The sequence below is a fragment of the Urocitellus parryii genome, chromosome X (genome assembly GCF_045843805.1).
Source record: "Urocitellus parryii isolate mUroPar1 chromosome X, mUroPar1.hap1, whole genome shotgun sequence".
NCBI lineage: Eukaryota > Metazoa > Chordata > Mammalia > Rodentia > Sciuridae > Urocitellus > Urocitellus parryii.
In genome coordinates, this window is record NC_135547.1 from 123,165,192 (window position 1) to 123,189,810 (window position 24,619).

The 24,619-nt window shown below is 38.2% G+C and overlaps 1 protein-coding gene across 1 annotated transcript in view; it reads right to left on the reverse strand.

The window, feature by feature from the left end:
• Positions 1 to 24,619, reverse strand: part of Egfl6 (EGF like domain multiple 6) — a 60,147-nt gene that overhangs the window by 26,620 nt on the left and 8,908 nt on the right. The window contains exons 2-5 of the mRNA XM_026395170.2: positions 13,291 to 13,403; positions 8,698 to 8,790; positions 4,172 to 4,291; positions 1,373 to 1,492 (exon numbers count right to left, since the gene is read on the reverse strand). Of these exons, the coding sequence (XP_026250955.1) occupies positions 1,373 to 1,492; positions 4,172 to 4,291; positions 8,698 to 8,790; positions 13,291 to 13,403 (446 nt within the window). The remainder of the gene's footprint in view (positions 1 to 1,372; positions 1,493 to 4,171; positions 4,292 to 8,697; positions 8,791 to 13,290; positions 13,404 to 24,619) is intronic.

The window sequence follows — 24,619 nt, forward strand, 5'->3', positions numbered from 1 at the left end:
TTGGGACAAATAAACATTCATTTCCTTGACTGAACCATATTTCTATTGCATTGAAGAAGTAAGGTTCTTAAATCATCTTGCTATTTGCTTGTTTAAATCAAAGAGATTAAGAACTATTTCAACATTCTGATTTGGTTTGATATCCCTTATTAAGGCTATGTGCTCACTTAATTCTAACTATTATGTCTATTTGGTACAATACAATGAAGTTTTATGAGTATATACAATTTGGTGATTTAGCATAATTGAAATCCACAAAGGAACCAAAGCACAGAATAAATAGAGTGTGGCTTCCATCACTGAGGGTCCTCTTGAGTATTACATACATAGCCCTTCAGCTTTTAAAGTTTCCATACCTCCTATTTATTGCTTTCTGGACCTGTGATGTTCTGTTCAGACCCTCACTTGGGCCAGGCTGGGAATACTGGGGAATGATGTCCCAGAGCAATGTCCCATCAAAAAGGGGCAAAAATTGATGAAAAAATACCTAGTACTCTTGCTCTAGAGAGAAAATTCAGAGGCAGCTTCCCCCAGTCTCCCAGAGGTGTCCATATATTATTTAACCTGTTCATGAAATTCACCTGACACTGGTACCTTCCTTTCCCTTGGCCATTTTTCTACTCTTCAACCAATGTTTCCTGGCATCACCTCCCAAATGGACTGCTCAGTCAGCTTCTGTCCCCAAATTACGATACAAAACAAGAGAAGGAGAGAGCAGGACACCAAAGTTCTTATGTATGGATTAAATTAAATACAAAGTTATGGATAAGTATCCTTCATCCATATCTTTAAATTTAATCAATCCTTGATTAATATTGATTTAATCTGCTCATTTTCTCTGATCAGAAAAAAATATGGGATATTTTAGTTTCTATAATTCAGAGTAAGTTTTAAAGACAATGTGAAGTTGGTTACCTGCTAACTTATATAATGTAGAAGGCATGTACTTTCTTTGTGAATGTTATAGCAAAAAATACTTTTTTTTTCCAGGAAAATATTAAGTAGAACTTGGAACAAAGCCCAGTGGCTTTTGGGATGTTATTCACTGAGTGACAACATATGAGTAGGGGAGTTTCTATCCTATGGTAATTGAAGTGAAATATGCAGGGTAAATGTACTAACATAATATTATCTTTATCCTTTTCCTATAATGGCACTAGGCAATCAGAATACTAGAGAGATGTTCTTTCTAGCATCCCAAAGTATGTTTGGAGTATAAATGGCTAAAAACACCATCTCAGAAATGGACATGTATCTGTACTTTTAGAAGCTTGCAATGTCAAGTCAATAATCTGATTGTGATAAATGAAAAAGTGGGTTTAGGGGGTCAAGAGGTGATGAGTAGAAGTAGAAGCAATTCCTGATGTTCTACCTAGACAGACTCTTCCATTTGAAGCCAGGTGGAGTCCTGAGGATGGACACAGGCACCGTGGCCCTTCCTCTGTGTCTTCACAGCCATACTGACAGTTTGTCCGGGCACATGTCCTAGAGTCTGAAAAAGTAGAAAAGGATGAGCCTGCCTCTCTTGAAATAAAAAATACATGCTGACATAGAAACTATTTTCAAATTCTGAGACATTAAGTACACCATGTAGACTGGCATTGTAGGGCAAATTTCATTATATGGGTCCCAAATGTAGAGCCAGAAGGAATCTGAGCAAGGGTGGTCTCTTGGTGGCCCCTGGGCTGGATCCCAACTATGGAATGTTTTGTTAGCCAACACATTGAACTTGTATGTAGGTAGGGTATACAGCCCTCATACTACATCTCTCTTCTTCCTATGTGTGCTCCTGTCACTTCATTTAGTTGGTCTGTATAGGGTGAAAAGTCACTGTTAACATAGATCTCCCATGCATTTATAGCCTTAATGAGAGTCATTTGAATCATAAGACTTGGTCTTTCAGGTACCTATATTAAAACATGTGTGAGATACAGCTGATCAGCTGCCTGAAAGCCATTCTGAATGCCCTTTTCTTTTGCCATTCTCACCACTGAGGCTGGAAAACCACATACTTGTCTTTTTCCTAGCTTCCTTTGCAGCAAGGAGTGGTCATGTGAATCAGTGTGGCCAAAGAAATATAAAGATAAATCTTTACCAGGGCTCCTGGTAAAGATGTTGTCTCATGATAAATGAGACAAACATGGAAGAAGTATTGATTCTTTGGCATCACCTCTATCCCCTTAGTTTTGCCTACCTTCAATGACATCTGGGGCTGAGGGAAACATATTGTCACTATGAGGTCACAAGCATGAGAATAAAATTAATGCTCTGAGGATGGCAGAGACTGAGTCTTCCTTGAGCAGTTCTGGAATGCTTGCCTCTAACTTTTTTAGTGACTTAGATAATTTCTTTGGATTTTTCTGTCATTTTTGCTAAAAATAATTTATGTCACAAAATACACTTACCTAATAGGGGTCCAGTCTATATGGATCATAAATGCATGGGGCTAATTCATCTCAATGTCTATAACAGGGGAGCACAGTGAGTATACTCCCTCCATTCACCCACCTCCACAACATGCCAATCACCCAGGACAAGACAGATTGTAAGGGACCAGGTGGAATAAAACCAGCATCTAGGAGAGAGGTATGCAACTACTTGGATACCTTAAGCTATAAACAGGGAGGTACAAGTAGTTCCTAGATATACAGAAGTAGAAAGAGGGTACATGGATAGAGGTAATGCAGTAGATACCTACTGATTTTTATGACTCATTTTTGTTTCTTCTTTTTCTCTTTAGTCATCTTCTTTTAAACTTAATCTTCAAAGTTATCATAATTCTACCTTTCCTTTGAAGGAAAGATATATTTTGGCACTGATAGACCTCTTGTGGAATGTTTCAGAAACATCCATTAGCATATATCTTTTAAAAATAAGAACCAAATAGAACTTTGCCAGAACATCCTCCTCTCAGCCCTCCCCAAATGGGACCACTATCTAGGCTTTTATAGTGATCACTTAAAATTTTAAAAAAAGATATATGCCTGTGCCTTCTTATAAGAATTCATTAAAGTATGTATTTGTTTCGTGTGGGTTTCTGTTTAATTTATAATAATGATTCTTTTAAAAAGACACTTCAAATGACTGGTTTATCTTTTAAGCTTGCTTCCTACAGGAGGATCTGAGTGACTGTTGGTGGGGGGGCACTTTGCCAAAGTGGGACAGGACAAAGAGGAGCCAAGGAGGCAGCGATCTGTGTAGTAGGCAAGATTTTATAACCTTGGGAAAGCCAAGGATGGTGATGGGGGGAGGCGGGGAGTCCAGGTGACTGCAACCATAGGAAGCTGACTGAAGGCATGGGCTCCAGGTTTGCTAGGGTCTACAGAGTGGAGGGAAGAGAGAGGGGGAGAGAGGAGAGGAGGATGGAAGGTAGGCAGGGAGGATGGGTTTGCCTTTCAGCTGCAACATAAAACCCAAAAAGCTTTTTCCTCTCAATAAGTGAATGGATATAGATTCCGACCCTCCCACAGGACATGAGTTTTCTTTATCACAGAAGGGCTTTTCTTTTCAGGAATGTGAGTCAGAAATGTTTTTCCAAAGAGAGCCACTAATCTTTGGGTGTTGGACAAGGAGCGTGAGAAAGGTAGCTGGTGGGAAGGATTGATGTCCTGAGATGGCATGTAAATTTATCTCCTCCCTAAAACAATATGCTCATTTTGTTTAACATGCTTAGCTTCGTGATGAAACCCAATCCACCCCTGCATATATATAGATACAGACATAGTTATATAATTTATTGTTCCCCCCAGTTAGTCTTTTTATTTACAAAGTAAATGACCAGAAGAGGCAAATCCATAGAGACAGAAAGCAGATAAGCTGCTGCCGAGGGCTGTGAGGAGGGAGAGTGGGGAATGACTGGTAATGGCTAAGGTTTCCTTTTGGGGTGACAAAGATTTTCTGAAACACGATAGTGATGGTGGTTGTGTAGCATTGTGAAGATACTGAAGCCCATCAAATTGTATACTTCAAAACTGGTTAAAATGGTGAATTTCATGTCATGATTTTTTTGGTCATAATTTTTAAAAAGAAATAAGTGCCCAAAGATGTTTTAGCTTAGGGTGATGTTAGAATTTTATTTTTTAATCACTCAAGTCAGCCTTTTCCAAAACATTAAATGTCAAGAGCTAAGCCTCAAACACTTATTGAGAGTAGCCTGGCTGCTCAGACTTACTTGCACAGGTAGCATCTGGCATGAGCATGTGGCCACTGAGGCAGAAGCACTTGTAGCTGCCGTGTGTGTTCACACATCTGTGCTGACATGGCCGGGGCTTCCCTCCACACTCATTCACATCTGTAGGGGCAGTTAGAAAATGGAGAAAAGTTACCTGAAGCAGGAAACATCCAGGTGGGGAGTACTTGATGCCAATCTTGGGGAAAACAATTGGTTGGCTACCCTGGACTCCACCACTTACTTCTCAAGGCTTGGTGAGGATGTGGGGCAATGGAATGACCATTCATTCACCATTGGAAGGAATATAAATTGGTTAAAGCCCTTAGAAAAACTGGCAGAATGTACTAAAGTTACATAAACTTTATCCAACTACATCTATGACCTAGCAATCCACAGAAATGTGGATTTGTGCTCTCCAAAAAAAATGTACTAAAATGATCATAATAGCACTAGTGTTGGGGTGGCATATGGCTCACTGCTAGAGAGCTTGCCTACCATGTACACAGCCATGGTTTGATACTCAGCACCAAAAAAAGAAAGATTATTATAATAGCACTAGTGTTAATGTCCCAAACTGGAATTAACCAAAACACTTCCCAACAGAAGGATAAATGATCTGTATATTCATGTAATGTATACTATGTAGCAATGAGACTGAAGAAATGAGGACATCAGGCAATGATGCATGAGTCTCACAAACATGATATTGAGTGGAAGAAGCTGGATACATACATACATACTGTATAATTTCATTTTTGGTAAAAATTAAATAGATGCATTAGACTGTGATAGATGAGGCCAAGATATGGTTTTGTTGGGGTGTAATGTAAGTGACTGGATGGGGCATGAAAGTCCTTCTGGTGGGGCTGTTAACTTTCTGTTTTTTGATCTGAGTGTTTATGAAGATGATGTATTGAGTTATACATCTTGGGTATATGCACAATTCTGCGTATACTACTTGAATAAAAAGTTAGAAATATACGATTTAGATATTTCTGCCTTTCATGCTTTCCCAGGCAACCTATGACAGATGCTGACAGCCCAGCCTCATTTCAATCATTGTTATTTTGGGTGGCTCCAGACTGACCGAATTGCTTTGGTTCACACAGATTCTAGAGGGATTCTTGTCAGGAAGTTGTTGATGGTAAGGTCAGAAGACCATGTTTAATCCCATGTAAAGATGTTCACAGGATATTGTTAAGTGATAAGAGAAGTTTACAAAGCTCTGTGCATGCATTGACTCCAAATTTGTAAAAAGATAAAAATGAAAATGTGTAAAAAATAAAAAACAGGAGGATATGCTATAAATACTAGCCATGGTTGTCATTCCCTAACATTAAGGGTGTCTTCTTTCTTAGTGCTCTCCAATGTTTTCTAAAAAATAGTTTAACCATTAAGAATAGGTACTACTTTGGGGGGCTGGGGATGTGGCTCAGCGGTTTAGCGCTCGCCCTGGGTTCAATCCTCAGCACCACATAAAAATAAAAAAAAAAATAAATAAAGATATTGTGTCCAACTACAACTAAAAACTAAATATTAAAAAAGAAAATAGGTACTATCTTTATTAAAATAAAAAACAATATGGAAGGAAATCTTTAAAAGGGATCATTAGTAGAGGATCTTCTCTTTGGAAATGTGGTCATGTGTGGGGGCCTCATATCTTAACTCCCCCAAGGAAGATACAGAAAGAAGGAAACAACTAAGTTCTGTATAAGACAAAAATTCTGCATGGCATTGGGCAAAATGTGCCCTGGAAAAGATAGAAATGATTGTTTTGCTTCTGAAAAGATTCCTATATGGGGATTTCCCAACAGCCTAGCTGAACATTTGAAACTTCCTTCTCCATTGCCCAACCCTTCAACCCTGCCATCTCCCTAATGGATCCTAATGGCTCCCAAAGGGGTATCTGGAAAAAGCTGATTGGACATAATAGAAAACCCAGGAATACCCCATTATTTGGCCCTAACTCAGAGGTGACTCACTTGTCTCTTGGAAGGAACATTTTTGGGAAAGACATCAGTCAAGGGCTGAAGCCCGCCACCACAAATGGATATATGTGGACTTTGATCAGGATTACTTGAGCAGGGAGGCTGTAGGGAAAAGACAGCCCACAAACTGGAGCCAATTGGACCACTCCCTTCATGTTAATATTTTACTAGGACTTGAAGCTTAGCATGAAAAATATGGTCTGAATTCCAAATCTCTTGAAAAAGTCTCTTGGTACAAAATCTAAAACATATGGAAAAGCAAATTTTCTGGTATGAAGCCTCTGGTAAGGGACACAGCTGAATCATCACTCATGAGCACATGATTCTTGATGCACCTCTCTCAAGCAGTTCTAAGGAGCACCTTCAGGCCTCTAGCCTCCATGTTCGTGGTAGGACTTAAAAGAGATTCAGAGATTCATCTCTGAGGCTGCATGGCTGGCAGCTCAAAAAAGGCTACTTCAGTGTATAAAGCTAACCTCTGGGTTAAGCAGCTAGGGTTGGGAATGGTAGAGTAGAGTGTGCCTGTTGCTGAAATGTCACCCTCCCTTCTAGAACCCTGGCAGTCTTTCTTTCTTTCTTTCTTTCTTTCTTTCTTTCTTTCTTTCTTTCTTTCTTTCTTTCTTTCTTTCTTTCTTTCTTTCTTTCATAAATACACGACAACAGTGGACTGCATTACAATCCTTATTACACATATAGAGCACATTTTTTTGTATATCTATATATAAAGTATGTTCATGCCAAGTTATGCCATTATACATGTACTCTTTTTTTTTTCTTAAGGGCAACTAAACTTGATTTGCTGATCTTTGTTATAGGACAGGGGACACTTTCATAGTTATAGCTTGTTTCTTCATGCCAGGGTTTCTCAACCTCTGTTGACATGCCAGATCATTGTTTGATGTATTGCAGGACATTTAGTAGCATCCCTAGGATCCATCCAGTAGATATCAGTAGCACCCCTCACCCACTTGTGACACCAAAACTGTTTCCAGACATTGCCAGTGTCTCCTAGGTGACAAAATCATCGAGGTGAAACCTCTTGTCTGCTCCAATTAGGAGATCCCTTGCTCCAATTAGGCATTTTTCTTCACCATAGATTTCTCACCATCAGCACTATTAACATTTCCATCTGCTCACTCTTTGATGTGGGAGCTATCCTGTGCATTGTAGGATGTTTAACAGCATCCCTGGTCTTGACTCACTTGTATGAATGACAGCTCCAAAACTTGAGCTAATTGGATAACTCCCTCAATGTTAATATTTTTATTGGGACTTGAAAACTAGCAGGTATGGATTTCTCATTATGTGCAATCATAATTTTTCAATTCCCCCTTTTGAAACAGAGGGTCTGTGAGGAAGATGCTAGAAATATCCCTCCAAATATCTTTAAAAATTGCCAGATATCCCTTGGGGTAAGGCTCCCAGATTTGGTAAATAAAAATACATGATTTTCAGTTGAATTTGAATTGCAGGTAAATGAGTAACACTTTTTTAATATTTATTTTTTAGTTTTAGGTGGAAACAATATCTTTATTTTATTTTTATGTGGTGTTGAGGATCGAACCCAGCACCCCGCGCATGCCAGGCGAGTACATTACCACTTGAGCCACATCCCCAACCCGAGTAACACTTTTTTAGTATATGTATATCCCATACAATATTTGGAACATACAAGTACTATAAAATTATTTGCTGTTTATCTGAAATTTAATTTTAAGTGGGCATCTGTATTTTATCTGGCAACTCTTCCTGGAGGGCAAAATCACCCAAGTTGAGGACCACTTTTCTAGATATTATAAATAAACACCTTCATGTCTTCAGACAAACAGCCAAACACAAACATCACAGATTGTCTTTTCAAAATGTCTCTATTACAATAAAAATATGTATACTATTTAGTTCAACAATTCCATCTAGACAATTAGCTGACACAAATACTCAAAAGTGCAAGGATGTAGTAAAGTGATGTTTGGTTTAGCAATGTTTGCAATGAAGAAAATTGGATACAATGTAAGTAATAATGGTTAAATGAAGCATTTGTTTCATAGATGATAAAGATATTCACTTTAAGTACTGGGATAGGGCCTTAACAAGTATGAAGTAGCTTTGCAAATGCTGACAGGTAAAGATGCCCATGAGAAATACTTACATTTTTTGCATTTAGCAAAGGACTCTGAGGAACTAGATCAAACTGTTAACTATGGTTATAATAAGGATTATGGGTAGAGACTCTTAATTTTTAATTTACGACCTTTTGCATTGTTGGAGTTCTTAAGAATAAAAAACAAACATTACCCAGGTAGTTTAAAAACACAATAAAATTCTGTATTTTAAAAAAAGCATTTTATTGGGTACTTGACAAAGACATCAGAAGTTTTACATTTATCGAGGAGAAAAGATTGGCTGAAGAATCTCATCCTGAAATCACATTCATTTAAAGATTTAACTAAAATAACCTAAGAAATCCTATGTACCATATTTCATTGCAACCCCACTGCTGATGGAATTTGTACTACCATCTTGGGTTGTTTTACTGACCTTGGCTGCAGGTTTTCCCGGTGTATCCTGGAAAGCATCTACATTTGTTTGGTCCCACGCATTCACCAAACTTGCATCCTGGTTCACATGTAGCTGTGAAGGAAAAGGATGTCCTGACCATAACATAACAGAAACTGACAGGGTGAAATGTGTGTATGTCAAATTCAGTTACCTTCTGCTTGGCAGAAAACTTCTTGGGGACACATACAGGGTGATCTGCCCCCTCTCTCATTTGTTTTTACCTCTCAGATACTGGACAGAGTTTCCTTGTGATCAAGATCAACCCTTAAAGCTACCATCTGACAAATGTGAATTTATTGTGCTCATTTGCTTAGCAGCTGCCATGCCTCCAGTTGTATTCAAAGAAACATAAAGTCACCAGGACCATAGCCATAGTTTTATATGTCAACACAAAACATTTAATAATATAAGAGTAACATTTGCACTGGAAGAGACCCCACAGGAATCCTGGGGCAAGTGCCAAGGTTCCTTCCCTTTTGACTCTGGCCTATTCCCATCTCCTCCATATTTGCTTTCCTGTTTTTCTTTTGAATGATCAAATTCTACTAGGAGCTCAGGAAATAGCCTTGGTATGAAAGAATTACTCAGCAGTTGCCTGTGAATGTTGCTTACTTCTCTGCCCACTCATTCCCCAGCTCATAGTAGGTCTACCTCTAAGCAAGCCTGTTCCTAAAGATCCCAGAATCTTTAACCAGAGACCCCATATTTTATTAATGTCACCATTTTCCTAGTTACCTAGACCCAAATCTCAGACTTCTTTTGTTTTTTGTTTTTTGTCCCCACCCCAATCAATCATTCTACTATCCCTCATTCTACTACCAATTCATTAACTGAACAAATACTCACCCAGGTAATGGAGACCACATTGCCTGCAGACACCTGGGACATCATGCAGGACTCTCTCCTTGCTTTCCCCATGATGATCTGATATCAGTGCCTCACCAATGTAGGGGTCTAACAGCTTATTTTCTTGGCAGCAAAACCCCCTGGTTCAATCAATACTCTGGAACTCCCTGTGAGATCAGTAAGAAGCTAGAATTCTCTTGAAAAGCACATCTCTACCTAACTTCTTCCCCTGCTCTCTCACTCACCTATAGATTTCTCCTTAGAACACTCAGCAATGGGATATTTATACAAAAATCCACCATGATCTGGCATGCATCTTTTTTCCAGTCTTAGTTTAGATGTAAGCAGCACTGTGGCCAAACTAGATTGTCTACCATTTGCTTTCTGCCCCTTTCTACCATTGTCACCCCTCCCTGGGGGGCCTTTCAATCTTCCCTATCCTTCAAAGGCAACTACTTTCAGAAGCCTTCATAAATTTCTCCAGCCATATGAGAACTTCAATCTAACTTTGAGAACTCCTTGGAAGTTTGGCAGGCATCACCTGTGCAATTCATTTGTCTTTGTTTTATTAAAAAATTAGGCATTATTTGACTTTGTCCTTAATTTCTGTCTATTACTTGATTTTTAAGTGCCTTCAGGACAGGGACTTAATAATCATTCATTGTTGTTTCTCCTACAGCATTTGATATAGTGTTGTGAACATGCTACACATGCAAATATTTTTGAATAACGAATGAAGTCATAGGTGTAGACCTTTTAATGGAGAACATTTTATGGCCTTGAACAAATAATTGAGAAGATAGGGGAACAATGCTTCCCCAGCAAAGTTTTTCTACTTTTACAGTCAAAAGAGATAGGTTTTAATTTTCAGTGTCTATTTTGTTATGGATATGTACTTGGTGATGCAGCTTTAAGTTCAGATGTTAGAAAAATAAATCTTTTATTTTTTTAAGCCCTGAAGACCTCTGATTGTTCCCTGGAAACTGATTTCCAATGTGATCCAGACAGGAAAGTCCAGGACAAATGCCAAATAGCACATAGGAGGAATGGTGAATAATACCCTTGCTCTAAGGTCAAAGCTTCAGAAAGATGTTTTCAATTTACAGTAACTGTGGATTTGTGATTTGAACAGCCAATCCACACAGCAAAGGGAAACTTAGTTTATGTCTGAAATGGCCAGAAATTGAAGCATGCTTTATACAAAGTGAAACTCTCTTGTTCAGTTCTCCCCAAAACTCCTCCATCTGCAGCTTTTCATTAGGGATTTGTTTATGAACAACTCTTTATTCCATCTCTCCACAGTGACATATATTTTAAGGTTAATGATATGTAGTTGATCTCAGACCCTCCCCTGGGAGCAGATTTAGACAGGCCAGAGGCCAAGAGCTGGGAAGCTCCAGCATGCATGGAGATAGGGTTTAAGAGAAACAAAGGGAAAACAAATAGATGGAGGAGAAGGCCTGTGCAGATTGGGACTAGGGTCTGACCCTGCTTCTTTGGGCAGATTGATGTGTGCTCTTTTAACTGTGCAGCCCAAACTCTGGCTTAGAAATTAGAAACCCATCAATGAAGGACTAACTTCCTTTGTTATTTTGTGCTTCTAGGAGCATACAGCTTTACCAGCAAGAGGAACCATGCAAATTGGAAAAAAATATGATACAGATTTTTTAGGTAAAAATATCATTGCTGGGCTTGGGCTGTAGCTCAGCAGCAGAGCACTTGCCTAGCATGTGTGAGGCACTGGGTTTGATTCTCAGCACCACATAAAAAAATTAAATAAAATAAAGGCATGTTGTCCTTCTACAACTATAAAAAATAGAAAGAAATCATGGCAATTTAAAACTCAGACATTTGACTGGGGCAGTTAAGGTACCAACAATTTTTTCAGCTTGCAATATTTGTATGTTGAACATTTTGCTTAAATCTTCTGTGCTTGATCTTTGCACACCGTGGTTTAAATTCTTTCATTCCTGTGGTATAGAGTCCACTAAAGCATTGAGAATGTGATTATCTGTGCACATTGTGGACAAACTGCTCTGAACCAGTTAAAGCAAAGCCCTTCCAGAATGCCAAAGCTTTCTCTAATTTATTTACCACTGACGTGCTGTGTCTTACAAGTTTTATGGCAGTAAGTTCTGAGGTTCATGCAACTGTAAGAAAGATTCCAAATCACGTGTGTCACATGGTTTTTGCCCTTTCCACCTGACTGACTTCAAATAAAAATGTGTTATGTTGTGTCTAGAAAAAGAATAAAGCTGCATTTAATCTTCTCATCATGGGTACTTTAATAGACAGAAGTCGATAGTAATTTATGAGGTATATTCCATGTGTACCAGGTAATAAGCAAACCTTTTAATGCTTACTCTTTGTATCCTCTGAGGCAGGTACTACTCTCTCTATGTTGCAGAGGAGAAAATGAAGCCATAGTGAGCTTACCTACCTTGCCCAAGATCACCCATGTTAGTCTAGTTCACAATATCCTTGATCATGACAATATAAACCAACCAAAGTGAGGATCTATCCACCCTTTTAATTGACACATGTCCCACAGTATGTTCTAGCTTCCTTTTTCTGAGTAGGCAATGATGATCATTTTTCTAGCATTTTCATGCTCTTGCCATCTCTTCCCATGGGAACCACGATGATGGAAGGTTTTATATAATATAGAACATGTGGGAGCACTATCATTGTCCTCCATTGTTTCATGGATAGATATTATCAAGTCCTTCCCTCACCTATAGTCAATCTATATATTTTTGCAACAGCTAGAGAGAAGGAGATTGGTGCATGGACAGACCAGCAAGAAGAAGGTAGCATTGTTATTCCTAAAAATAGCTAACATTTTAATGCTTTTACCAGGCATACAGCCATGTTATTATCCCACTTAGCAGATGAAGGACTGAGGCTCAGGCATTTTCCACCTGCTCAGGGATGGTAAGACCAGATTCTTACCCTGCATCCCTGTTTAGAAAGTTAGCTAGGAGGTATATAGATTTGATCCCTCTATACTGCAACTCATAGTCTTTGTGGCAAGTCATGTAAAATACAGAACAAGACAAAACTCTGTGATTGTCTCTGTCTTCCCCAAACCTCTTGAAATTATCAAAGGCTTCTCTCAGAGTTCCTAACATGTTGTCTTTGAAACAATGTGTGAGGCAAATTATGGTTTAGTTTTCAATTTGTATAAGAGTATCAGAAAAATACTTAGAATTGTTGCATATATGTATGTATTTATTGCAGTTGTTTAGAAACTAGCCTTATAAAATTTAAAAATGTAAGTAGCAAGTCTATAAGGTAAAGGGTTTACTTTTCTGTGGCTAAAACCTACTGATTGAGTAATTAATATTTAAAAAATTTATTTCATTAGAAATCAGTTGGAAAAATTTGTAATTAGAAGAAGAAATCAATTGGCCTGTTTTTGCCCATCTCAGTTTCTCCACATTAAACAAAACTAAAACAGAAATAAACAACTCAGTTATACTTACTAAGATAGTAGCAAAAATAATTGACCAGAGAGTCTCCTAAGATAAACATGTCTAGTGTGACAATATTGGCCACATCCCAGATGGGAAGAGATCTCACTGGGGACTTTGAGTATTGGTAGTTATCCATGTTCCTACCCTGGGGAATTCACTGGCAATTTTGTGTCAGCCTGTGGTATCACAGATTAAAAACCTAAGGATACTGATCTGAGTGTAGTGTAAGCTGAGATTTTATAAAATTTACCTTCACAGACTCCTTGGCTGTTCCTTCTCCAGCCATAGCAGCAGGCCAGTTTAGTTCCATAGTGACAGACCCCAGGCTGGCGTGCCAATGTTGACAACCCATGATCCCTTGGACTGTGGATAAAGAGCCACATGTTAGTATTGAAAAACCAGAAAGGGCAACAGAAACTCTTCCCTGCTCCTAAAGGAACTGGAGAAATGTCAAGAACCTGGTTCATTTCAACAGACATGAGGAAGTGCTAAATTCCACTTTGAAAACCTGAATTTTGGGGTTGGCAGCCTCTGCTATCATCCTTCTCTAATAGTTTTGTCTGTTTCCTTCTTCCCCAGCGTTACATAATCTTTAAAGCTAGGGTACATGAAAATGACCCAAAATGTATGTTTTTGAACTTGGTAGAGTGACCCAAAAATGTGTATTTTTTAACCTGGTAGAGTGCCACATCTCAAATTTGTTCTGTATGGGCACAGTGGCTATCCAGTTCTGGGGCTGTTTCAGTGCGGAGTGTGATAATGTGACTCACTAGCTGTGTGGCTTTAGTGCATTCGAGAGCTCTGCACTTTTACCTCATTGGCCACCTGGGAACTCCTGAACAGACTGGAATCACTGCACACTATGGACAGTTAAGAGCTAGAGATTTTTCCATCAAGCCCTCTCATGTTACAGAGGCAGAAACTCCTGCTCATTTGAGTAGATCCCCAGTAGAGCCAGCTGTTGGGGACTCCAGCCGAGGGTTTGTTCTCATCCCACATGGTCTCCTGGAAGTACAATTTGCTAAACTCTTTAACTATGGAGGAGAAGTCATCAAACGTTTACTGTTTATTGGCCAGATGGTCAATATTTTAGGTTTTGTGGGCCTTGAAGTCCCTGTCCAGGAGGAAAAGCAGCTATAGGCAACAGTAAACAGATGGGCATAACTGTTCCAATAACATTTCATTTATGGACACTGATGTCCAAATTTAACATGGTTTTCATGTGTCATACATACATAGTATTCTTTTGATTCATCATCAACCATTTAAAATATGAAAACTGGTCTTAGCGCATGAGTTGTATAAAAATGGGGCCACTCTGCCTTGGTCTGCAGATTGTAGTTTCTGACCCCTGATTTAGAGCCCTGAAAGAGTGAGCTCCCTGTCCCCTGGTAGTGTAACCAGTGAGGAAGTTCCTTGCACACTTACCTATTTAACTGTCTTGGCATTGGGCAAGGTTGGTATCAAGACTAGAAAAGAAGACTTCCATTACATATTTTGTGGAGGGCTGGCTATATTTGATATTTCTCAGAAATATTAAAAACACTGTAAAATGTTTCCTGGGTTCTTTACTCAGATAAGGAATGTACATTTTACCATGTGCTTTCTATGACAGGACTTTTTTTTTTTTTTTTTTGTCAACCCCATGAGCCAGCTACTATTAACTCCATTTGATGCATGGAAAAAATCTGGGACACAAAAAGGTTTTAACAACACACTCAAATTCCCATAGCTGTTAAGTGGTCATCCAGGATTTAAACCCAGGTTGGCTGGCTCTAGAGTTGGCCCTGGTACTGGCAGCTCAGTACTAGTGTAACTGTCCATTCCTTCATAGCCTTGATAGAGGGGGAAATGCAAAAAAGACTGAGGCTCCTTTTCTTGAACGAGGTCAATTTTCCTGCTTTTTTAAACTACCAACTTGTGCTCTCCTGTCACCCTCCTATGCAGAAGATAAATGTGTCGCCTTTCCCTTGCCTTGCTTCCTGTGCCCAAATCTTCTCTTTTTCCCACCTCACTAGGAACTGCCTTTGTCACTCCAGATTTCTAATTTAGTGTCAGCACCCGACAAGACATAAACAGACAGGTTTCTTGATTAGGGCTAATTAGAGCCAGTCTCCCTGTGGTTTCTAAACTCCTAAGTCTCATTGTATTCTTAGAGGCTGAGTTAGCTTATCAAAACATTTCACCACATGAGTGACAGAGCCGACTCTCCTGAGCCTAGTAACTCTCCATAATCTGGACCCAATTCTCCTTTTTATACTACTTTGGAACATGTTGGTTCTCTTAGAAGCCACATCTGGATGAGCCATGTTGAATCAAATGAAATTTTCAGTCAACTAAACCATCACCAGAGAACCTTCTAGGAATAATCATCCTCATCCTACAACAGAAAAATAGATATTTTGCTATTTTTAACCCTGCTAAACTTTATCTTGTGAATTTTACACTTGCATTCAATCCTGCCAAAGTAATTTTGATTATGGATTATACTATCTTTTATATTAGTTACCTTCAAATGTTTGCATAATCTGAAACTCTTTTTTTTTATTGGTCATTCATAACATTACATAGTTCTTAATACATCATATTACACGGTTTGATTCACGTGGATTATGAACTCCCCCTTTTACCCCGTATACAAATTGCTGTATCACATCAGTTTCCCTTCCATTGATTGACATATTGCCTTTCTAGTGTCTATGACAGGACTTTTATGCCAGTTAATAATATCTTAGTCATGGTCAGACAGTTAAACAAGCTTATAGAATTCCCTCATAGTCTGCTTTTCCTACGAACTTAGTTTCTCAGTTAAGAGCTACAAAGATATGGTTTGGGATATTTTATTAACTGACAGAACCAATTATAAAGTTGACTTTATTATTTACTTCTTTTTAAATGGAACTTTTAAAAGTTTTTAAATGGAACTCATACATAAATCATTCACTCAACCACTTAGCATACAGTTTCTCAACATTTTACATGACTGTTATTTTGGGCCAGATAATTCTTCATTGTTGGGAGCTGTCCTGTGCATTGTAGGACATTAAGCAGCATCCCTGGTCTCTATCTATAGGTGTCAATAGCATATACCCTCCAGTTTTGACAACCAAAGATGTCTCCAAACATTGCCAAATATTACCTGGAAGGTAAATTTTTCTTCCAGAAAGTACTCTTACTTTAAAATAAACACCCATTAAATATTTGCTTTTTTCTAAGCATTGACTTAGGCACATGGAATGTAGCGATGAGAAAGGGAGCTAGGCTTGCTCTCTTATGTTTGTGGTGTTGTGCACTACAATATAGGGCACCATAGTAGGTATCATTACAATGCTTTTAGAAAGAGTTGCTTTATTTTATTTTTTTTCAGTGGTGGGGATAGAACACAAGGCCTTGCACCATGCCAGGTAAGTATTCTGTCACTGAGCTCTATCCCCCAACCCTGCCAAACAGCTTTGACTGAGAAATAATGCAGCCATCTGTCACAATCTAATCTGTGTATTACAATTCTACAAGGGACACTACAATCTTGACCTACAATCTGCAGATAACTATGTCCAAAGAAGAACCAAGGAATGTGAGCTGAGTAAATGAGTACTAGTCTAAGTACAATGAAGTCCTTAAGATTTTTTTCATTTTACCATTTAAAAAATTGGGATATAAAATTTGCCATTTGAAAATGTATGCTTCAGTGAATTTTAGTATTCTTACTATGTAATACATCCACCAGTACTATTTAATTCCAGAACATTTACATTACTTCAACAAGAACCAATTATAATTCCCCCTTCCTGCCACCCCTTGGTAACCAAAAATCTACTTTTTATCTCTGGATTTTTCTATTTTGAACATTTCAGATAAGCAGAATCATGCAACATGTGGTTTTTTTGTGCTTAATTTCTTTAATGAAGCATGTTTTGAAGGGAACTTGGAAAGTTTGTGTTGTAGTACATAATAAGAATTTGCTCCTTTTATTGCTAAATAATATCCCACTGAATAGAAATAACATATATTGCTTATCAATTGTCAGTTGATGGATATTTGGGTGGTTTCCAGCTTTGGCCATTATGAGTAATGTCTCTATGAGCGTAGGTATACATTTTTCTGTGGAAATAGATTTCATTTGTCTTGGTTATACACTTAAGAGAGGAATTGCTGAGACATATGGTACAATGGACTGAAAATTTGTGTCTCCAGAATTCCATATGTTGAAACCCTAATCCTAATGTGATGGTGCTTGGAGGTGGGGCCTTTGGGATCTAATTAGACCTTTGGGGTCTAATTAGGGTAGAGCCTCATGAATGGTATTAGTGTCCTTAGAAGAAGCAATAATGGCTAGCTAGCTTGAGAAGTCTACAACCTTGGAGAGAGCCCTCACCCCAACCTGACCATGCTGGCACTCTGATCTTGAACCTCCAGCCTCCAGAACTGTGAGAAATTTATTTATGTTGTTTATAATCCACACAGTCTATGGCAATTTATTGTAGCAACTTGAACAAAGACATATGGTAATTGTATATTTAATATCTGTGGAACTCTCAGACTGCTTTTCAAGATGATTGTATCATTTCATATTGTACCAGCAGTGTAAGAGAGTTTTAATTTCTCCATATACTCTACAGTACTTACTATTTATTTTTTAAAGTTATAACCATCCTTATGAGAAGGGGTATCTTGTGATTTTGATTTGCATTTTCTTTTGATGGCTAATGAATGGAGCATCTTTCTTGTGTTTAAGGGCCGTTGTATGTTTTCTTGGAAGAAATGTCCATTCAGGTCTTTTGCCAATTTTTGATTGGATTACTTGACTTAATGGCTTTAAGATTAGAACACGAGATTGAAATTAGTTGGTAAAACCAACTATCCCATACCTTGATGAACAAGGTAATGTAACGTTTTCTTATTCTGCAAGAAACCCATCCACAAATTGAGTACTCAGAGAGTCCATTTCTTAATTACACTTGTCTGTAATAAACCTTAATAATGCAGTGAAACCCATTTTCACTTCTTATTTTAATAACACAAAGGTAATGTTTGGGGAGCAGAATGAATGGAGGAACTATCTATCTGGGAAAGAGGAGGAAGGTGTCATATGGAGGTGACATTTGAGATGGATTTAAAAAGAAAACATGGGAAACAAGAAAGTTGTATAGGAGAAAATTTTGCCTATGTGATTTTTATTCCATATTTCTTATAAGAAATGTGGGATGCAGTTAATTAGATTATAATCTAGCAACAAAATCTTAGAGATTACCTCTCAACTTCTTAACTGCAGGCTTGCAAGCAATATGCTGTACAGTACCAATAGGAAGGGCCTTACCTATTTCCTGATGTCAAAAAAGCCACTGTAATCCTTAATGGGCATTGATATATATTGATCATTGTGCTAGGTTCTGGGGATACAGAGGTGAACTTGGAACACAGGGTCCCTGACTTATGAACTTTTAGGCAAAGGAGTAGGAGTAATAATGTCACTAGACATAGTCTAATACAGAAGCTTAAAGTAAGGAACCATAATCCATTATAGGGGTCTGAGGTGTTCTCCTTGAGAGTGCAACTTTTAAATGAGACTTAAGGTGAACAGAAGTCAACCACATGGAGTAAAAGAAAGAATATTATTAGCAGAGAGAACAGAATGACTGTAGACTAAGATATAAGGGATGTCAGGCTTATGCTTGAAGAATCCATAGAAAACCAGAGGACTGGAGCAAAAAGAGAGAGCTGGTAGGGGATGATCTGAAAGAGGTGGGCAGCAGCTATGTCATAGAGGGTCTTGTGAGTCAAATTAAAGTCATGGGGCTTATATACTAATGGCACAGCTCTGAAGGGTTATAAATAGCAAGGTTATTTGATAAGATTTTCCTTTAGAAAAACATCATGGCAGGAGTCTGGAAAATAGACTGGAGGGAGGAAAAAATGGAAGTGAGTATACTAGTTGTTTCAAAAGATAGAATCTGGTTGCTTGGACTGGAGTAGGGGAGGTGGAGGTAGGGAGAAATGGATGGATTCCCGGTAGAACCAAAATACTTGGTAAGGGATTAGGGTCATTCATTCATCCAACAATTATTATTGAATATCTACAATGTATCAGGCACTGAGCTAACTTCCAGAGGTTCATCATCAACTAAGAGGGGAATACGATCTCTGAACTCATGGAACATCAGTTGGATGTGAAGTATGAGAAGAACAAACCATCAGGTAAATGGCATGAGACATTTCTGGAATGAGGACTATGGATGCAGGAACATATTGGCAAATAGGGTAAATGCTGAGTTGTCTTTGGCACATGTTGATTTTGAGTGCTTATTAGGCAGATAAGACATTGAGTAGAAAGCTTGATATTTGGGATAGAAGTCTAGGAAGCAGGACTCAAATTGGGAATCATTTGCAGGTAAAGGAGTGGATGTAATATAAGAGGAGGCTTAGGGCACAGACATAAGGAAATCAGCATATAAGAGGTGGGTCAAGGAAAAGGATGGTCCAGAAAGAGACCTAGGCAATGCTCAGAGGAACACCAAGTTAGTACAGTGCCAGGAAAGGAAAATGAGGGGATTGTTTCTAGAAAGAGTTGAGGAGCAACTCTGGATGTTGAGAAACTATGTAACATGATGGTTAAGACTACAGTTTACTTCCTGGGCTTGAATTATGGCTCTACATATATTAACTCTGTGACTTTCAGCAAGTTACATCATCTATCTGTGCCTTAGCTATCTCATTTCTAAATGGGGATAACAAAAACATTTACATTAAGGGTACTTGTGGCAATGAAATGATTTAATATATGTAAAGGGCTTTGAACAATGACTAAAACAGTAAATGCTCCCTAACTGATTGCTTTTATTAGTACTACTAGTAGGATCAGTATTAGTAGATGTGTTGACTTCAGAGAAGAGCCACATTTCCCACAGAAGGGCCTGCTGTAGTATTTTTGACATACTCTGACATTGGTGGGAGCATCCTGTAGGATTTGTAGCCCCACTTAAAAGTGGTGAGGGATTTCCAAGAGCAGTGTAATTAGGGGCCTTTGGTCAATAATACTCCTTACCTATGAGGCACATTCTCATGGATGTCATGGTTTCCATGTGATTTAGGTTTTTAAAAATGTCTATAGGAACCAATTTTCACTGTAAGAGGAGAGTACCACATAATTTCACTTTAAGGAAAGTGACCTTAGATATTATTCAGCTATAACATAACTACTTACACATGAAGAAACTAGGCCAAGAAAGACTAAGTATTTCATCAGTATCAAAAGCTAGAAGAGAACAAATTTTACCACACTATCCATCTGGCCAGCTATCCTTTTTTGTACCCAAAGCATATTAGGCAATTATACATCTAAGTTACTGTACTAGACACTGAGACTATTAGGTTGTGTATTGTTATGGTTTGGATGTGAGGTGTCCCCCAAAAGCTCATGTGTAAGGCAATGCAAGAAGGTTTAGAGGAGAAATGATTGGGTTGTGAGAGTCTTAACCAATCAGTGAATTAATCCCCTGATGAGATTAACTGAGTGGTAACTGGAGGTAGGTAGGGTGTGGCTGAAGGAGGTAGGCACTGGGGATGTGGCTATGGAGTATATATTTTTGTGTATAGTGAATGGAGACTCTCTCTGCTTTCTGATCATCATGTGAGCTGCTTCCCTCTGCCACACTCTCTGCCATGATGTCTTGCCTCACCCCGAGGCCTGAGGAATGGAGTCTGCTGTCTATGGACTGAGACCTCTGAAACTGTGAGCCATCAAATCAATTTTTCCTCCTCTACAATTGTGCTGGTCAGATCTTTTAGTCACAGCAGCGAAAAAGCTAACTAGAACATGTAAAACAGCCCTTGCCCACAAAGAATGTATATTCTAGGGGCAAAGATGTATAAAACAGGTAATTATGCTCCGACATACGAACTCTACCAAAGGTGTGAATTTTTCAGAAGATAGGTAAAAAAGCAGGAATTATTAGGTTGGGATGGGTTTGTAATAAATTTTCTGAGTGAAATAGTGTCTGATATGAACTTTGGTGACTGGTGGAACCTACTTAGGTGACATTGGAGGAGGCTATATGGTGAGAAACCTGTGATAAAGATGCAGTCACTCAGAACATGAGGAATTGGTGGCCTGAAAATGTGAGCATAGACAGTGATATATGTTTGGAGCAGAGGAGTGGGAAGGGAAGCTAGAGGAATGGTGGGATGGAGAAGAGCCAGAAAGATAAGCAGGAGCCAGAAAGAAAAGGCGTGTGCACAGGAATAATTTTGTCCATCTTCAAGTTTCCAGAGAGTTATAGAAGGATTTCAAGCAGCTAGAAATATCAAGGATTTTGCAATATAGGCAACAGCTTCCATAGAATTAGAGTGAGCTCAATAAGCTCCAACAAGATTTCCGAAATGGTTACTTGTGAAGTCACACAAAAACAAATTGAAATTTGTTGAAATATGATATTTTTAAAAAGCCTAATTAGAAACCAGCCCAGAGTCTCTGGTATAGGTGGCCAAACTTATTTCATATGTACCAGTCAATGTTAATTAGTTTGAATTGCAAAGAATACTGCCTGGGGTTAACTAAAAGGAGAAAGTTACCAGAAGATGAAATTCGTATACCATTTGCACATTACCACAGCTCTCCAGAGAAATCCTCTTTCTTTTGAGCTTTATTACTTTCACATGCCTGCCTTCAGGTGAAAAGGTGAAACCAAGAAATCTGAGGTGTATTTATTTCTCCCAAGTCATCGTTTTTGACATTGTACAAAATGTCACTTATAAAACTCCAAGACATTAATGACTAACACTTGGGCCATTAAAAACTTGTGAATAAAGTAATATTTCTTATTCACTACAAGGAATTCCTTCTCCAGTCACAAATACAATTTAATATTACAGCTCAGTTGGAAGGCATCAGAAATTTGTCATCAAATCTAGCCTTACTCTCATTTATTGGAAAAATGCAAATGCTAGTTGTTTAAAAATCAACTCAACTCATGATTGAGAACTGTAAAATGGATTCTGATATTTAAACAACTACACAAGTCAGGCAACACCAGTTCTGCCTCTGGCTGCTCTGTGGATGCAGCAACATGTTCTGTGCATATTTCCTAAAGGAAATCAAGCAGCTTAAACCAGCAGTGTAGGAAAAAAAAAAAAAAAACATCAGAAGAACACGAGTCCTAAATGAATAACATGCCTTTTAATTAATGGTTGTGAGGTCCATGTATTCACCCAGTTTTGAGAGATAGCTTTAAAGGGCCAGTCACAACTGGAATTTTATTGTTTCAATAATCAAATTATACATTTGGTCATGAAGATGGAAAAAGAGTTTCATGGGGGAAAATCATTAGTAGATAGAATTAATTGCTAATCATTAATTTGCTGATTTGTAGATGCTAGAGGAAATTGATCTAGTACACCAATAATCCAGATTTATGTTTTACACTGGAAGTTTCTCAAAATGCACATATGCAGCTATTCTAAATTATACATGAAAAGAAAATTAATTATTAAAGTTTTTTTATTTTTAAGTTGAAACAATATGATCCAAGGAGAGGAAGGAATCCAGCACAAGCAAACATAGTATTGGCAATAATAGCAGAGCACACATTACCTTGTAAAAAATTTTCAAGTTGCTTAGAAAAAAAGCTTTAACTTTATTTCTACACAGTCTTCAGTCACAGAGTGTCAACATAGCTGACCAGGTCTGTGTGGAAAGGAGACCCTGAGCTTTGGAGTCTGAGTTAAATGCTGAGTATTGCCTAGAGTTCCTTTAATGCATTATACATACCAAGTGAATGTTTGAAATTATTCAGATAATTTTTTCAAGTTCATCTCTGACCTGCCCTTTGCACTTGCTAGCTTTCCCATCATTGATTCAATAATCTTCCATTTTAATACCTGGTTGTAAATATTATGGATAATGAAATTTCCACTTTTCTAGGTTAAAAGATGACCCCAAATCTGGATTTCATATGCTGCAAGTAACAGATGTAGAAGAGAAGATTAAGTGCTTACCAAATCAATATCTATGTCTCCTGGGCTCAAAACTATACTACATTTCCCAGCTTCTTGCCAGTCAGTGGTGGCCATGTAACTAATTTTGGTCAGTGAAATGTGGGTGGATAGGATGTGGGCTACCTCTGCTCCTGATTCAGAAAGCTCTCCTGGGATCCTCACTATGATTCTTCCTCATCAGCCCATTGAATAAAGTAGAGTTTTGGGACCTGGAAGAAGATGGTGCCCCAAGAAAGATGGAGGCTGGCACCATGTGAAGGCATGCAGCAGAGGCTCTCTAAACATGCCTTATATCATAAGACAGGCAAAGAAATAAGCTTTTACTGAATTCAGTCTCTGAGATTTTGAAGTGGTTTGATGTAGTAACCTGTCCTGATCAACAAAGGAGGATTACAAAAGTCATTTCTTTTCCTAAAGTCAAGTATACATCATGTTCTCTTTGTATGTGAATCCTCTTGTACAAAAATAACTTAAAAAACTGTTAATATGAATTGCATTTGGTTCTATGTTTGTGAGGCATGCATTTTTTAAAAATGTATAAAATTAGACCTGTAATACCAAAGATGAATGGTTAAGGCATAAATATCAATCATTGGAATTTAATATATATCTGGTAAACTTTTGGTTTGATTGACCCTGTACCATGGAACCTGATAAAATGAATTCATTGACAAAAAATATTTTTAATCCAGAAAGAGAAAGTCTGACCTTGGACTGAATCAATCCCACCAACATCCTCTGCTACCTTGGGAGGCCTGGATGGGCTGACCAGTCTTTCTTTTCTTCCTTCCCTCCTTCCCTTCTTTCCTTCCTTCCTTCCATCCTTTCTTCCTTCCTTCCTTTCCTTTCTCTTTATCAGATGTCTCTTCCTAGACAATATTTAGCAAATGTAAGACCCAGAGAACCCAGTCTTCAGTCACAGAAGTGTCAACGTAGCTAACCAGGTCTGTATGGAAAGGAGACCCTGAGCTTTGGGAGTCTGAGCTAAATGCTGAGTGTTGTCTAGAGTTCCTTTAATGCATTATACAGCTTGCTGTCTACATTGATCAAATTAATCAGAAAATCACTGTCTCTACAGCTGAAGTTAATTTAAAAAAATTCCAGGGATTGTGTAAGTAGTATAGTGTTTCTGCATAGGATTCCTTATTTTCTGCAAAAATATACTGTGCCAGAATTCTTAATATGCTTGTTTATGGTTAGGTTCCAGGAAACTTCATGATAGCCTCCAAGACAAATTGAAAAGTTAAACCTCTTTTGCTGATGTTTAAATACATTTAAATATTGCCATACAAATAAAATAAAAGTTTTTTTTTTTTCAAATAGGGATAACAAGGTCCAGCCATGAGGTTTTTGCTATTGTTGTTTTTCTTGATTTTTAAATAATAGCTCCCAATATGGCAAATTCATTGTACCCAAGCAGTTAAAATTAATTTCAGGTTCTCATTGATATTTAAGAGACAGAGCCCAACTCCAAAAGGCCCAGGGATACCCCAAGTCACCTCACCTTCCCAGATGTGTAGAAGTTTAAGAACAAGAGTCCAATAAAATCTGGTCCAGGCTACCAAGCTCTGGTATTCCAGTGGATGTTG